Source organism: Pongo abelii, chromosome 15 (assembly GCF_028885655.2).
Source record: "Pongo abelii isolate AG06213 chromosome 15, NHGRI_mPonAbe1-v2.0_pri, whole genome shotgun sequence".
Lineage (NCBI taxonomy): Eukaryota > Metazoa > Chordata > Mammalia > Primates > Hominidae > Pongo > Pongo abelii.
Genome location: NC_072000.2, coordinates 78,175,149 through 78,187,227, shown reverse-complemented (window position 1 = coordinate 78,187,227; position 12,079 = coordinate 78,175,149). Strand labels below are relative to the sequence as shown.

The 12,079-nt window shown below is 44.8% G+C and overlaps 2 protein-coding genes across 7 annotated transcripts in view; one reads left to right on the top strand and one right to left on the bottom strand.

Moving 5' to 3' along the window:
• Nucleotides 1–11,306, top strand: part of FAM161B (FAM161 centrosomal protein B) — a 16,843-nt gene extending 5,537 nt beyond the window's left edge. Inside the window, exons 4-9 of the mRNA XM_024231767.2 lie at nt 852–1,198; nt 2,522–2,649; nt 5,464–5,628; nt 5,873–5,972; nt 7,479–7,618; nt 9,187–11,306. Coding sequence (XP_024087535.2) covers nt 852–1,198; nt 2,522–2,649; nt 5,464–5,628; nt 5,873–5,972; nt 7,479–7,618; nt 9,187–9,325 — 1,019 coding nt within the window. The 3' untranslated portion in view covers nt 9,326–11,306. The remainder of the gene's footprint in view (nt 1–851; nt 1,199–2,521; nt 2,650–5,463; nt 5,629–5,872; nt 5,973–7,478; nt 7,619–9,186) is intronic.
• Nucleotides 11,304–12,079, bottom strand: part of ZNF410 (zinc finger protein 410) — a 46,459-nt gene continuing 45,683 nt past the window's right edge. For all 6 annotated transcript variants that reach the window (XM_054529846.2, XM_024231311.3, XM_063715279.1 and 3 more), the window contains 1 exon segment: nt 11,304–12,079. In XM_054529846.2, the coding sequence (XP_054385821.1) occupies nt 12,041–12,079 (39 nt within the window). In that variant the 3' untranslated portion in view covers nt 11,304–12,040.

Genomic DNA, 12,079 nt, shown 5'->3' with positions numbered 1-12,079 from the left:
GGAGAGAAAGCAGAGCATCTGCAAGGGATGGAAAGGTAGAGGGCTGAGAGAAGAGGGAGTGGGAAGGGAGAGGCAGGCATGGGCCAGACATGAGGAGCTTTGCAAGCCACGTTGGTGAGTCTGGACTTCATCCCAAGGGCACAGGGGAGCCACTGAGGGATTGAGGCAGGGTGGCCCATGATCAGAAATATAGTTCAGAAGGATCCTTCTGACTGCTGTATAGATAATCTGAGAGGGCAGCAAGACTGGAGGGATGTTGAGCCAAGAGGAAGCTATTTCACAATTCAGTTGAGAAATTATGCAACTGGTTGCAGGGATGAAAAAAAGAGGATGGACTGGAGAGAGGTTAAAGAGGAGGAAATGACAGAACTTGTGACTGATGAGAGACACGGAGGAGTCAGTGATGTGGGCAAAGGGCCTGGGCAGCTGGGTGGATGGTAGGGCCTTTCTCTGAGATGGGGAAACCTAGGAGAGGAGCAGGTGACTGGCCTACTTCCTCTGCTTCATCTCTGAAGAAGCAATCATAGAAAGTGCTCAGTGAGTGTAGATGGTCACTGCTTCTGCAGCCTGATTGGCACAGGCAGTGGTGTTCTGGATGACATTTATTAACAAGCTCTCCAGAAAAAAAAAAAAGGAAGCTGGTTTGTAATGTTTGTTATTTTCTGTGGCATAATTACTCCTATTCAGGCCATCTGCAAGCATCCCACAGGATGTTAACGTGTCAGAATTCCTGAAAAGTTCCTAGTTGCCTCCAGTACACTTACAGCTAGTATGTAAAAGAGGGAAAGTTCTCCAACCCTGTAGGTTTCTTGCTTGGTCCTTTCTTACCCATCACCATCCTTTCTCCACAGAAGCTGAGCTCTTCAGGAAAATTCGCATCCAGATGAGAGCCCTGGACATGCTCCAGATGGCCTCTTCCCCTATCACCTCCTCTAGTAACCGGGCTAACCCACAGCCCCGCACAGCCACCCGAACCCAGCAGGAAAAGCTTGGGTTTCTGCACACTAACTTCGGATTCCAGCCTCGGGTGAATCCTGTGGTCCCTGACTATGAGGGCCTTTACAAGGCCTTCCAGAGAAGAGCAGCCAAAAGAAGAGAAACCCAAGAGGCCACTCGCAACAAGCCCTTCTTGCTGAGGACCGCCAACCTGCGCCACCCTCAGCGGCCCTGTGATGCTGCCACCACCGGAAGGAGGCCGGTGAGAGCCCAGGCAGCTGTGGGAGGGTCAGGGCTGTGGCCTGAAATACAGGGTGGGGCCAGGTCTTCCTGGAAAGCACTTCTCAACAAGGTTTTCCTATCTGTTTTTTAAACACCAGCTCAGCTGTAAGCAGATTCACTTTCCTATAAACTCCAGACCACAGCCCAGCCTGGGCAACAGAGAGACCCCATTTCTAAAAAAAAAAAATGCAAGTATTTGCCACATGTGGTGGTGTGTACCTTGTAGTTCCAGCCATTCAGGAGGCTGAGGTGGGAGGACCTTCTGGCTGCAGTGAGCCAAGATTATGCCACTGAACTCCAGCCTAGGCAACAGAGTGAGACCCCATCTCAAAACAACAACAAAAAACAGGCCAGGCGTGGTGGCTCACGCCTTTAATCCCAGCACTTTGAGAGGCCGAGGAGGGCAGATCATCTGAGGTCAGGAGTTCGAGACCAGCATGGCCAACATGGCAAAACCCTATCTCTACTAAAAATACAAAAATTAGCTGGGTGCGGTGGCGGGCGCCTGTAATCCCAGCTACTTCAGAGGCTGAGGTAGGAGAATTGCTTGAACCTGGGAGGCGGAGATTGCAGTGAGCTGAGATTGCGCCACCGCACGCCAGCCTGGACAACAAGAGTGAAAGTTCATCTCAAAAACAGAACAAAACAAAAACAAACCATAGGGACACTTCTTTTCCTCCCTTACTCTAGAAGGATTTCACAGAAATAAGTCCAAGCAGGCCTGAGACGCAAGGAGTTGGAATCAGTTGTTGATGTCCCTATACCAATTCCGAGGAACTCTTCTCATTTGACTAAAAACTTTAGGATTGATATCCAAGTCTTGGCTTGGTTATGAAACTTGAGATCTCATTATCCTTGTCTTATTCCCAGGAAAAAAAATGAAGATTCTCATTTTCAGTCCTTCAGTGAAACTGAATCCTAGTAAAGATAGAAAATGGCTGGGTGCAGTAGTTCACACCTGTAATCCCAGCACTTTGGGAGGCCGAGGCGGGTGGATCAGCTGAGGTCAGGAATTCGAGACCAGCCTGACCAATATGGTGAAACCCCGTCTGTACTAAAACTGCAAAAATGTATCTGGGCATGGTGGCTCACAACCTGTATAGTCCCAGCTACGTGGGAGGCTGAGGCAGGAGAATTGCTTGAACCGGGCAGGTGGAGGTTGCAATGAGCCGAGATTGCGCCACTGCACTCCAGCCTGGGCAAAACAGCGAGACGAGACTCTGTCTCAAAAAAAAAAAAGGAAAAAAAGATAGAAACTAATCACACATGCTGTCCCACCAATACCAGCCTTTGTTTCTTCTAGGATTCCCCACAGCCACCAGCTACACCCCTGCCAAGGAGTCGTTCTCTGAGCGGCCTTGCTTCCCTCTCTGCCAACACTCTCCCTGTGCACATCACAGATGCCACCAGGAAGAGGGAATCTGCAGTCAGGTGAGTAGTCACATGCTCTGATTCTGGCCCCAAATGCTGGAAACCTCCCTGCCAAGGGACCTCCTTTCCTGTTATCAGAGATACCTCAAGGGGTCAAAGGGAATTTTCTGATCAGGACAGGAACAATTGCGGTTCTCCACACCTGGTGCTTGGAGAACAGCTAGCCATCATTCAGCACATATTCATAGTGGGCTTATTCTGTGCCAGGCACAATGTTAAGGCTGGAGATCTTAGGGAACCTACAGTTTATTATCTAGTCTGAAATACAGAAAAGCAAAGAAGCAATGGCCATATTTTTTGAGTAGTGCAATGATGGGGGGTAAAGGGGACTGTGAGGGCACTGGGCAGCCTGGAGCAGGGGGGTCTTGTCTTGTGGAATAGATGTCTAAAGTGAAACTGAAGAACAAGGAAGAGTTCGCCAGACAAAGCCTGGAGAGAAGGAAGGTTCCAGACAGAGAGAACATGGATAAAAGCCCATGGGCGAGAGGAAGGGAGTAGTGAGGAACAAGAATTCAGAGAAGCATGCTAGCAGGTGGCTGAAATTGCCGCAAAGATGAGACATCCATTGCATAGATTTGAGATTCTCTGAGATTCATCTTGGGAAGATGTCAGAGTCTGTTGGGCAGCAAGAGCCTGCTTCTTTTTAACTCTTCAACTGACCTGACTCTGTTATGATGTTGTTCTCATTAAGCCAGCCCCCAGCAAGGGTTCTTCCACCAGGCTTCTGAGCTGAAGTAGGCAAGAGAGGTCACGGTCACGGTGTAACAGCAGCTTAGGCCAGCCAGGGAGAGGACTAATGTCTTACTGCCTTCCCATGGGGCATGTAGGGGAGTACTCAGAACCTACTTGGATCTTTAAGCCCCACAGCAGGGATTGTAGAAAAGTATTTATGGTCCAAGGTATACTCCTTTCTTCTTCAGACTTCAGTTAGACCTACTAAATCAGGGCTAATTAATTGCTCAGTATCCTGAGGGCCCAAGAACACAGGCCTCCTGAACAAAGAGGCTGGCCTACCTATAGAGGACATCCACATCTGCTTTCCAGCCACAGGGAATCTGACATACTAACAGATTAAATTTTCATGTCCTTCTTCCCAGTCTGTCCGTTTGAATATAAACATCCAAATATAAGAGTCTTGGTTGATTTTCCTTTTGGAAGAACTCAACATATTACTTTGTAGATAACTGAACAAACTAAGTGCTACAGGTTGAACCCAAATAGTCTGCATTGAAGGAGGCTCATTTCCAGTTCTCTCTAAATGTGCAGATTTGTATTCCCAAAGGACCATGAACCCAGACACCTTCCAGCCCACTATTTACAGCAGAGTGGTCAAGGCCAGAGGCTTGGGAGTCAGAGGTCCTGATCCAATAGGGGCTTTTCCACTGGCATGCTGGGTAGCTTTGAGCAAGGGGCTTACCTCCTTTGAGCCTCAATCACCTCCCCTATAAAAAGGGAATTTAGTATTTGCCTCATAAGGCAGTTGTGAGGACAATGTGAAATGTAATGGTACTTGGTTCATAATAAGGAGCTCAGTAAATGGTAGCTATTAGTATTATTTTGTATCCACATAGGCGAAAACCTATTGAGTGTTGGACTATTTAAGTAAGGATATATATATATTTTTTCGAGACAGAGTCTTGCTGTCGCCCATGCTGGAGTGCAGTGGCGCAATCTCAGCTCACTGCAACCTCTGCCTCCTGGGTTCAGTGATTCTCCTGCCTCAGCCTCCCAAGTAGCTGGGATTACAGGCACGTGCCACTACACCCAGCTAATTTGTTTTGTAGTTTTGGTAGAGACGGGGTTTCACCATGTTGGCCAGGCTGGTCTCGAACTCCTGACCTCGTGATCAGCCTGCCTCAGCTTCCCAAAGTGCTGAGATTACAGCCATGAGCCACCGCGCCTGACCTAAGTAAGGATATTTTAACTGACATTTCTCCAGTTCAGTAAATGCACTTCTAGGGTGGGAAGTCACTGTGTCCCTAGTGCTGGAAAGGCTTCATCTGCCAGTGCATTTAATCCTAGAATTTTATTATTTTTAAAAATGGCAGTTGAGGTAAATTACATGCCCCATTCATTAAAAACACCAACTTACTTTCCAGAAAAGGTTACTAAGATTGCTTTTATTTTATTTATTTATTTATTATTATTTTTTGAGACGGAGTCTCTCACTGTCGCCCAGGCTGGAGTGCAGTGGCGCGATCTCGGCTCACTGCGAGCTCCGCCTCCCGGGTTCACGCCATTCTCCTGCCTCAGCCTCCCGAGTAGCTGGGACTACAGGCACCTGCCACCGCACCCGGCTAATTTTTTGTATTTTTAGTAGAGACGGGGTTTCACAGTGTTAGCCAGGATGGTCTCAATCTCCTGACCTTGTGATCCGCCTGCCTTGGCCTCCCAAAGTGCTGGGATTACAGGCATGAGCCACCGTGCCCGGCTATTTTATTTTATTTATTTATTTTTTTATTTTTTTTGAGACGGAATCTTGCTCTGTCGCCCAGGCTGGAGTACAGCGGTGCGATCTTGGCTCACTGCAACCTCTGACTCCCGGGTTCAAGCGATTCTCTTGCCTCAGCCTCCTGAGTAGTTGGGATTACAGGTGCACACCACTATGCCCAGCTAATTTTTGTATTTTTAGTAGAGCTGGGGTTTCACCATGTTGGCCAGGCTGGTCTTGGACTCCTGACCTCAGGTGATCCACCTGCCTTGGCCTCTCAAAGTGCTAGCACTACAAGCGTGAGCCACCACGCCTGGCCTAAGATTGCTTTTCAGTATACCCAGGTTGGTAATCTATACTGTTTTTCTGCCTCCTTCCTTTAGAAGTGCACTTGAAAAAAAGAACAAAGCAGATGAGAGTATTCAGTGGCTGGAGATACACAAAAAGAAGTCTCAAGCAATGTCCAAATCTGTGACCTTGCGTGCAAAAGCCATGGATCCCCATAAAAGCCTGGAGGAAGTGTTCAAAGCAAAGCTGAAAGAGAACCGGTCAGTGTCCTCTATGTGTCAAAAGGGGTGCTTGCCTTGGGATCCAAGACCACTGGCCTATTGCCAGAAAATGCAAAATAGAGTTATTGGGGTAGGTAGGCTCCTGTAATCACAGCAGGGTCATGATTTTCCAAGTCAGATAGGAATTTACAATGTACATGAGAGTTACACTGCTTTACTGGAAATGAAGGGTATTCTGGATTAGAAAAGATGAAATTCTTTCTAAAAGTCTTGCTAATTCCAGGAACAATGACCGTAAAAGAGCGAAAGAATATAAGAAAGAGCTGGAAGAGATGAAGAAGCGAATACAAACAAGGCCCTATCTCTTTGAACAAGTTGCCAAGGTAAAACTAAACCATCATTTGTTTTCTTTCTGCCTTAGATAAAAGGACTCTGAAAAATTACGAAACAATTTTAATATGTGGGTATTAAAATTTTCCTTGAGGCCCAGAAATTCTAATTTCATTACTACCTTCTTTTCCCAAAATAAATAGTACAATAGAGAATGCTGCTTGTGTTGATTTCATCCAAGAGTGGACTCCAAAGGCATCGGTAAAGGGATATTTCACTTCCTAGAGCTTTCACTGTAGTCTACCATTCAGATTTCATCAGATTGGGCATTAGACCCCAGAGACACAGGGACCATTTGGCTCTTTCTATGCTCTGGGGCCACTGTTCACAGTGCTGGAACGGCATCTCTCCTCTGGCAGTGCTGCTAGCCCTGGGCCTCCCCAGCCTTTAGAGCTGTGGGATATTTATAGGTCTCCAAGCATTAGGATGCCCACAAACACCCCACAAGGCTTTCTCTAGACTAAGTGGCTTTCAGGCTGGAAGCCTGAAATTTTTTTTCTTTTATTTTGTATGCGTGTGTGTGTGAGTGTGTGTTCCTTGTGGAGCAGGGCTAACCCATAGGCAGTGTACCCAAAGTATCCTGGAAGAGTATCATTTTAAGATATTCTCTGTAGACTTTTAGGGACGTTGGACTCAGCTGAGATCTCCGTAAGGATGTAAGGATGCTCTATTTCTACTGCATTAGGTTCTGTGGATCCCTTTCCTCTCCAGTTTCAGACAAGTTGGGGTTCCCTAGTGACCTAGTCCCAATGGCAGGGCATTACCTCCATCTTATAGTTAGTACATTGTCTAGGCATTTGCTGGCTCCACTTCCTCCTCCCTCCATAAATCTTTCTCCTCTCACACACATAAGCACACATGGTCTTGGATTTACTTAGCAACCTGCATTGTTGAAAATCTCTCATGCTTCTTTATGTTAATGTTAAGCAAGCTCACTCTTCAGATCTCAACAGATCTTTCACCTGTCTAGGAAAAATACAAAGTACCCTATGATTTTGTTCTTGAATACTTAAACAAAAAATAATATTCTTCTGGTCCACATGCAGACCATCTGTCCTTCCATTAAGAGTCTTGGTGTAGCTTATTTTCTATTTTATTTTAGTGTTCCTGATAATGGTTTGTTGCTTTAAAAATCTTAGAAGGTTTTTAGTCCATCCTTTTAAATCTGGGTCTCATTTGTCTCCCAAAATAAGTCACTGCTTTTCAAAATTGTGACTCCCAAATCAACAGTTTGGCATCTCTGGGGAGTGTTAGAAATACAGAATTACAGTCCTCATCTGACACCTACCAAATGTGAAATCTGCATTTTAACAAGACCTCAGGTGATTTATATACACATTAAGGCTCGAAAACAAGGGTTAAATAATTTTCATGCAAATCTGTGCCCCACAATAAGGGTGGTGGTGGTTGTGGCAGTATTGTAACAATACAGATAAAGTCATTTAGAATTGTCTGGTAATTCATAAGACAGCTACAACAGATTAATTTCCATCCCACAGGATCTAGCCAAGAAAGAAGCAGAACAATGGTATCTAGACACCCTGAAGCAGGCTGGGCTGGAGGAAGACTTTGTGAGAAACAAGGGTCAAGGCACCCGGGCTGTTCAAGAGAAGGAGACCAAAGTCAACGATTTTCCCAGGTAACCTGAAATGTTGCTGTCATTCTGCAGCTCTCTAAATTGTCATACCCAGTAATACCTCTGGGAGGAAACTTTAGAATAGCCACTGGTATTTTGAGATCATAATCCTGTATTTATATAACATTAATAAGTAATCCAGAGATCTCCAAGTAACACATTTGAATTTAGAGAGTGGTGCAGTTGTGAATAAAATCTGGCAAATTATGTTTCGTTTTCTTCCATTTTGAAACAGATCATTTTCCAATTCCAGTTCCAATTTCATGAGCTGAAACTATTTCTACTTTATTTTTGAAGAAAAATCATGTATATTTTGACTTCTTATAAAACTATAAAACTGTTTTTCTAGCATTCCTTAAAGGTAGCGCATTAGTATCACCTTCTCCATAACCCTTTTTTTTTTTTTTTTTTTTTTTTTTGAGACAGAGTCTCGCTCTGTCGCCCAGGCTGGAGTGCAGTGGCGTGATTTCCGGCTCACTGCAAGCTTTGCCTGCGGGTTCACGCCATTCTCCTGCCTCAGCCTCCCGAGTAGCTGGGACTACAGATGCCCACCATCATGCCCGGCTAATTTTTGTATATTTTTGGTAGAAACGGGGTTTCACCGTGTTAGTCAGGATGGTCTCGATCTCCTGACCTCGTGATCCACCTGCCTCAGCCCCCCAAAGTGCTGGGATTACAGGCGTGAGCGACCGCGCCCGGCCCTCCATAACCCATTTTGATACTGAGTCAAAGGGAGAAAATAGTATCTTATCTCCATTGTTCTCAGTTGTTTTGTATCTTAAATCCTAGCAGCCCCTACCCTAATTCCTATCTCAGTTTTATACCCCTAGAAATTTTCCTTTACATCCCATATAAAATAGTAATAATGTTGAGACTCTTTTTTTTTTTTTTTTTTTGAGACGGAGTCTTGCTCCATCGCCAGGCTGGAGTGCAGTGGTGCAATCTTGGCTCACAGCAGTCTCCGCTCACTGCAGTCTCCGCTTCCTGGGTTCAAGCGATTCTCCTGCTTCAGCCTCCTGAGTAGGTGGGACTACAGGTGCCCACCACCACGCCCAGCTATTTTTTGTATTTTTGGTAGAGACACGGTTTCACCATGTTGGCCAGGATGGGCTCAATCTCTTGACCTCGTGATTCACCTGCCACGGCCTCCCAAAGTGCTGGGAGAGACCGTTCTTAAACTTACACAGTGCTTTAAGATTTTCTTTTTTCAGACTGGGCATGGTGGCTCACGCTTGTAATCCCAGCACTTTGGGAGGCTGAAGTGGGTGGATAGCTTGAGCCCAGGAGTTTGAGACCAGCCTGGGCAACATGGCAAAACCATGTCTCTACAAAAAGTAAAAAAAAAAAAAAAAAAAAAAAAAATTAGCTGGGTGCAGTGGCACGTGCCTATAATCCCAGCTACTTGGGAAGCTGAGGTGGGAGGATTGCTTGAGGTGGGAGGGTTGCTTTAGCTAGGCTGTCCAGGCTGCAGTGAGCTGAGATCATGCCACTGCACTCCAGCTTGGGTGAGAGTGAGACCCTGTCTGAAAAAAAAAATTTTTTTGTTTTTCATGTTTTAATTTATTCTGCAGGTTCCAAGAAACTACAAAACTCAGCATCAGAGATCCAGAGCAGGGTTTGGAAGGATCTCTAGAACAGCCTGCTAGCCCCAGGAAAGTACTGGAGGAGCTATCTCATCAATCACCAGAAAATCTCATATCACTTGCTTAATCACTACACTTAAAATTACTGCTTTTGAAAAATATTAAGCAGCTAACTTGGGTTTGAGTCAAGGCAGGGAAAACTTGGGTTTTGAGTCAAGGCTACTGTTAGAGAATGGAGAAATGAAGAGTAGCAGATTAACAGGCCGGGCGCAGTGGCTCACGCCTGTAATCCCAACACTTTGGGAGGCTGAGGCAGGCGGATCATCTGAGGTCAGGAGTTTGAGACCAGTCCAGCCAACATGGCAAAACTCCATCTCTACTAAATACAAAAATTAGCTGGGCGTGATGACACGTGCCTATAATCCTAGCTACTTGGGAGGCTGAGGCAGGAGAATCACTTGAACCCAAGAGGCAGAGGTTGTAATGAGCTGAGATCATGCCACTGCACTCCAGCCTGGGCAGCAGAGCAAAACTCTGTCTGAGAAAAAAAAAGAGCAGCAGATAACAGGGAATAGTTCAAGGAAATCAAAGCGGGGAGGCTCAGGTGGATGGATGGTAGCCTAAAGTTAAGGGTTCCTGCTTTGTGCCTCACCTTAGAGAATAGGTACAGAAAAGAGAGCACAGGCCCAAATGCCTATAGGGGTTAGTGCAGAAACAAACGCGTCCATGGAGTGGGTGTAGACAGTAGGAGATAGTAGACACTGGAAAGTATCAAATCCTGCTGGAATATAGGCTCAGAGTTACTACATCAGCTACATTTTCATCAAGCCAGAAATGTATATGCTATATCAACTCATTTAAAAATTACTTAGAAATATTGTATGGGCAAAATAAAATACATCTGCATATCAGATCTAGCCCATGGGGGATAAAAACTTACAACTTCTAGTACAGGGTTTCTTATCCTCAGTGCTATTAATATTTTGCGCCACCTAATTCTTTGTTGAGGGTTGGGGAAGGGAACTGTACTGTACATTGTAGAATGTTTAGTAGCATCCCTGGCCACTACCTGCTAGATGCCAGTAGTACCCCTCTCCCCAGTTGTGACAACCAAAAATGTCTCCAGATATTGCATATCCCCAGGGGGCAAAAATGTCCCTGGCTGAGAACCACTGCTCTAATATAAAAGGCTGCATGAAGCAAAAACTGGCATTCTAAGAATATAAGTAATTGCCATGAACACAGTCTACGTACTATGTGATTACGCATGTCATTAACAAATTAAGAATTTAAAACAATTCTCTCCCGTTATCTGTTTAGAATGTGCCTGTGTGTTTATGTGAGCATGAGGTTCATTTTAAGTAAACTTAAAATTTCCCAGACAACCAAGATTTTCTACTAGTAGGTGAACTTTGGAATAATTTTCTTCTCACCAATAATAATTGGCTATTCTGGCTCGGTGCAGTGGTTCATGCTTGTAATCTCAGCACTTTGAGGGGCCAAGGCAGGAGGATCACTTGAAGCCAGACGTTCAAGACCAGCCTGGGCAACATAGACCTCATTTCTACCAAAAAACACAAAAAGTTAGCTGGACTGGTGGTACGTGCCTATAGTCCTAGCTATTCAGGAGGCTGAGGTGGGAGGATGCCTTGAGCCTAGGAGTTCAAGGTTACAGTGAGCTATGATTACACTACTGCACTCCAGCCTGGGTGACAGAGCAAGACCCTATCTCAAATCATAAGATGATGATTGGATATTTTCTCAGTAGCTGTGGAGACAGGATGATAGCAAGAGTGCCTGCTCTAACTAAAGCACCTTTCTCAAGCTTTTTTTAAAAAACTATCATCTTTCTGGAAAAATTCAAAAGTATCTGTTTTTATTGCCATTTTCTCAGATGTATCTTTTTTGGTGGTGACAGAGTAATAATCCAGTAACTATCACCTGGGCTTAAGAAATGAAGATGTTCTTGTTGTTTCCTAAGACTCCTCGGTTCAGTTTTACCTGCATGGAATCCTAAGGGTAAATCAGTACACTATTTTAAAGGGAAAGATTAAATTCTTAATCTCTAAGAAAACAAATTTTGTATAAAACAAGAGCCAAAGAACTGACTGGGCTGTTTTGTTTATTTAAAGGAAAACCTGAATCTCTGCATCATGTAATTTTTAACTTTAAAAAAACAAAAACATGAAATCCCTCTTAACATGCTACTGTATGTTCCATTAACGAAGAAAGCAAAGTGACCAAGTAGAAGTGTATAGGACAAGATAGTACCTCAGCCTGGGCCAAGGGGAGATTCAAGTAATTTATTTTTTTGCAGCCCAGTGGCAGAGAGTCTCTTACTCAGGTTGCTAAAGGGAGAATGTAACAAGAGAATTGACATCACTCCCTTCTTCAAAGCAACAAGGCATCTTGAAAACTCAACTTCCTGGTGAAGCTCTGTTGTTGGTAGCAGGAATTATTTCATCCATGTGAAAAGACAGCTGAGTCTGGGATGAAAACTCTTCAAAGGAAAACCTCCCCTCAACAGTCAGAATGAAGAACTTCAGCCAACACATAATCAAATTCACTTTTGGTCTATCCCAGAATTTTGCAGTGGGAAGAGAGGTAGGTACAGTTTCCCAGCCCACAGTCATTGCTTCATTCCTTGTCTGATCAGATGGTAGTTAGAAAAGCAGCTCTCCTACATCCATCTTCTATACCAGGAAAGAGGAAGAGTGGCAAAAGCAGAGTCTTGTGCCTTCAAAGATTCATTCTGGTTCTATTGTGGGCTAAGGCATCCTGTTCCCAGTGTACGCATTTCGAGATCAGACAGAGCTGCTCTTCCAGGAGTCAGCACCCACGCTCATGTCCGTCTTTCAGTTAAATCTCCTTGGTTTAGTAA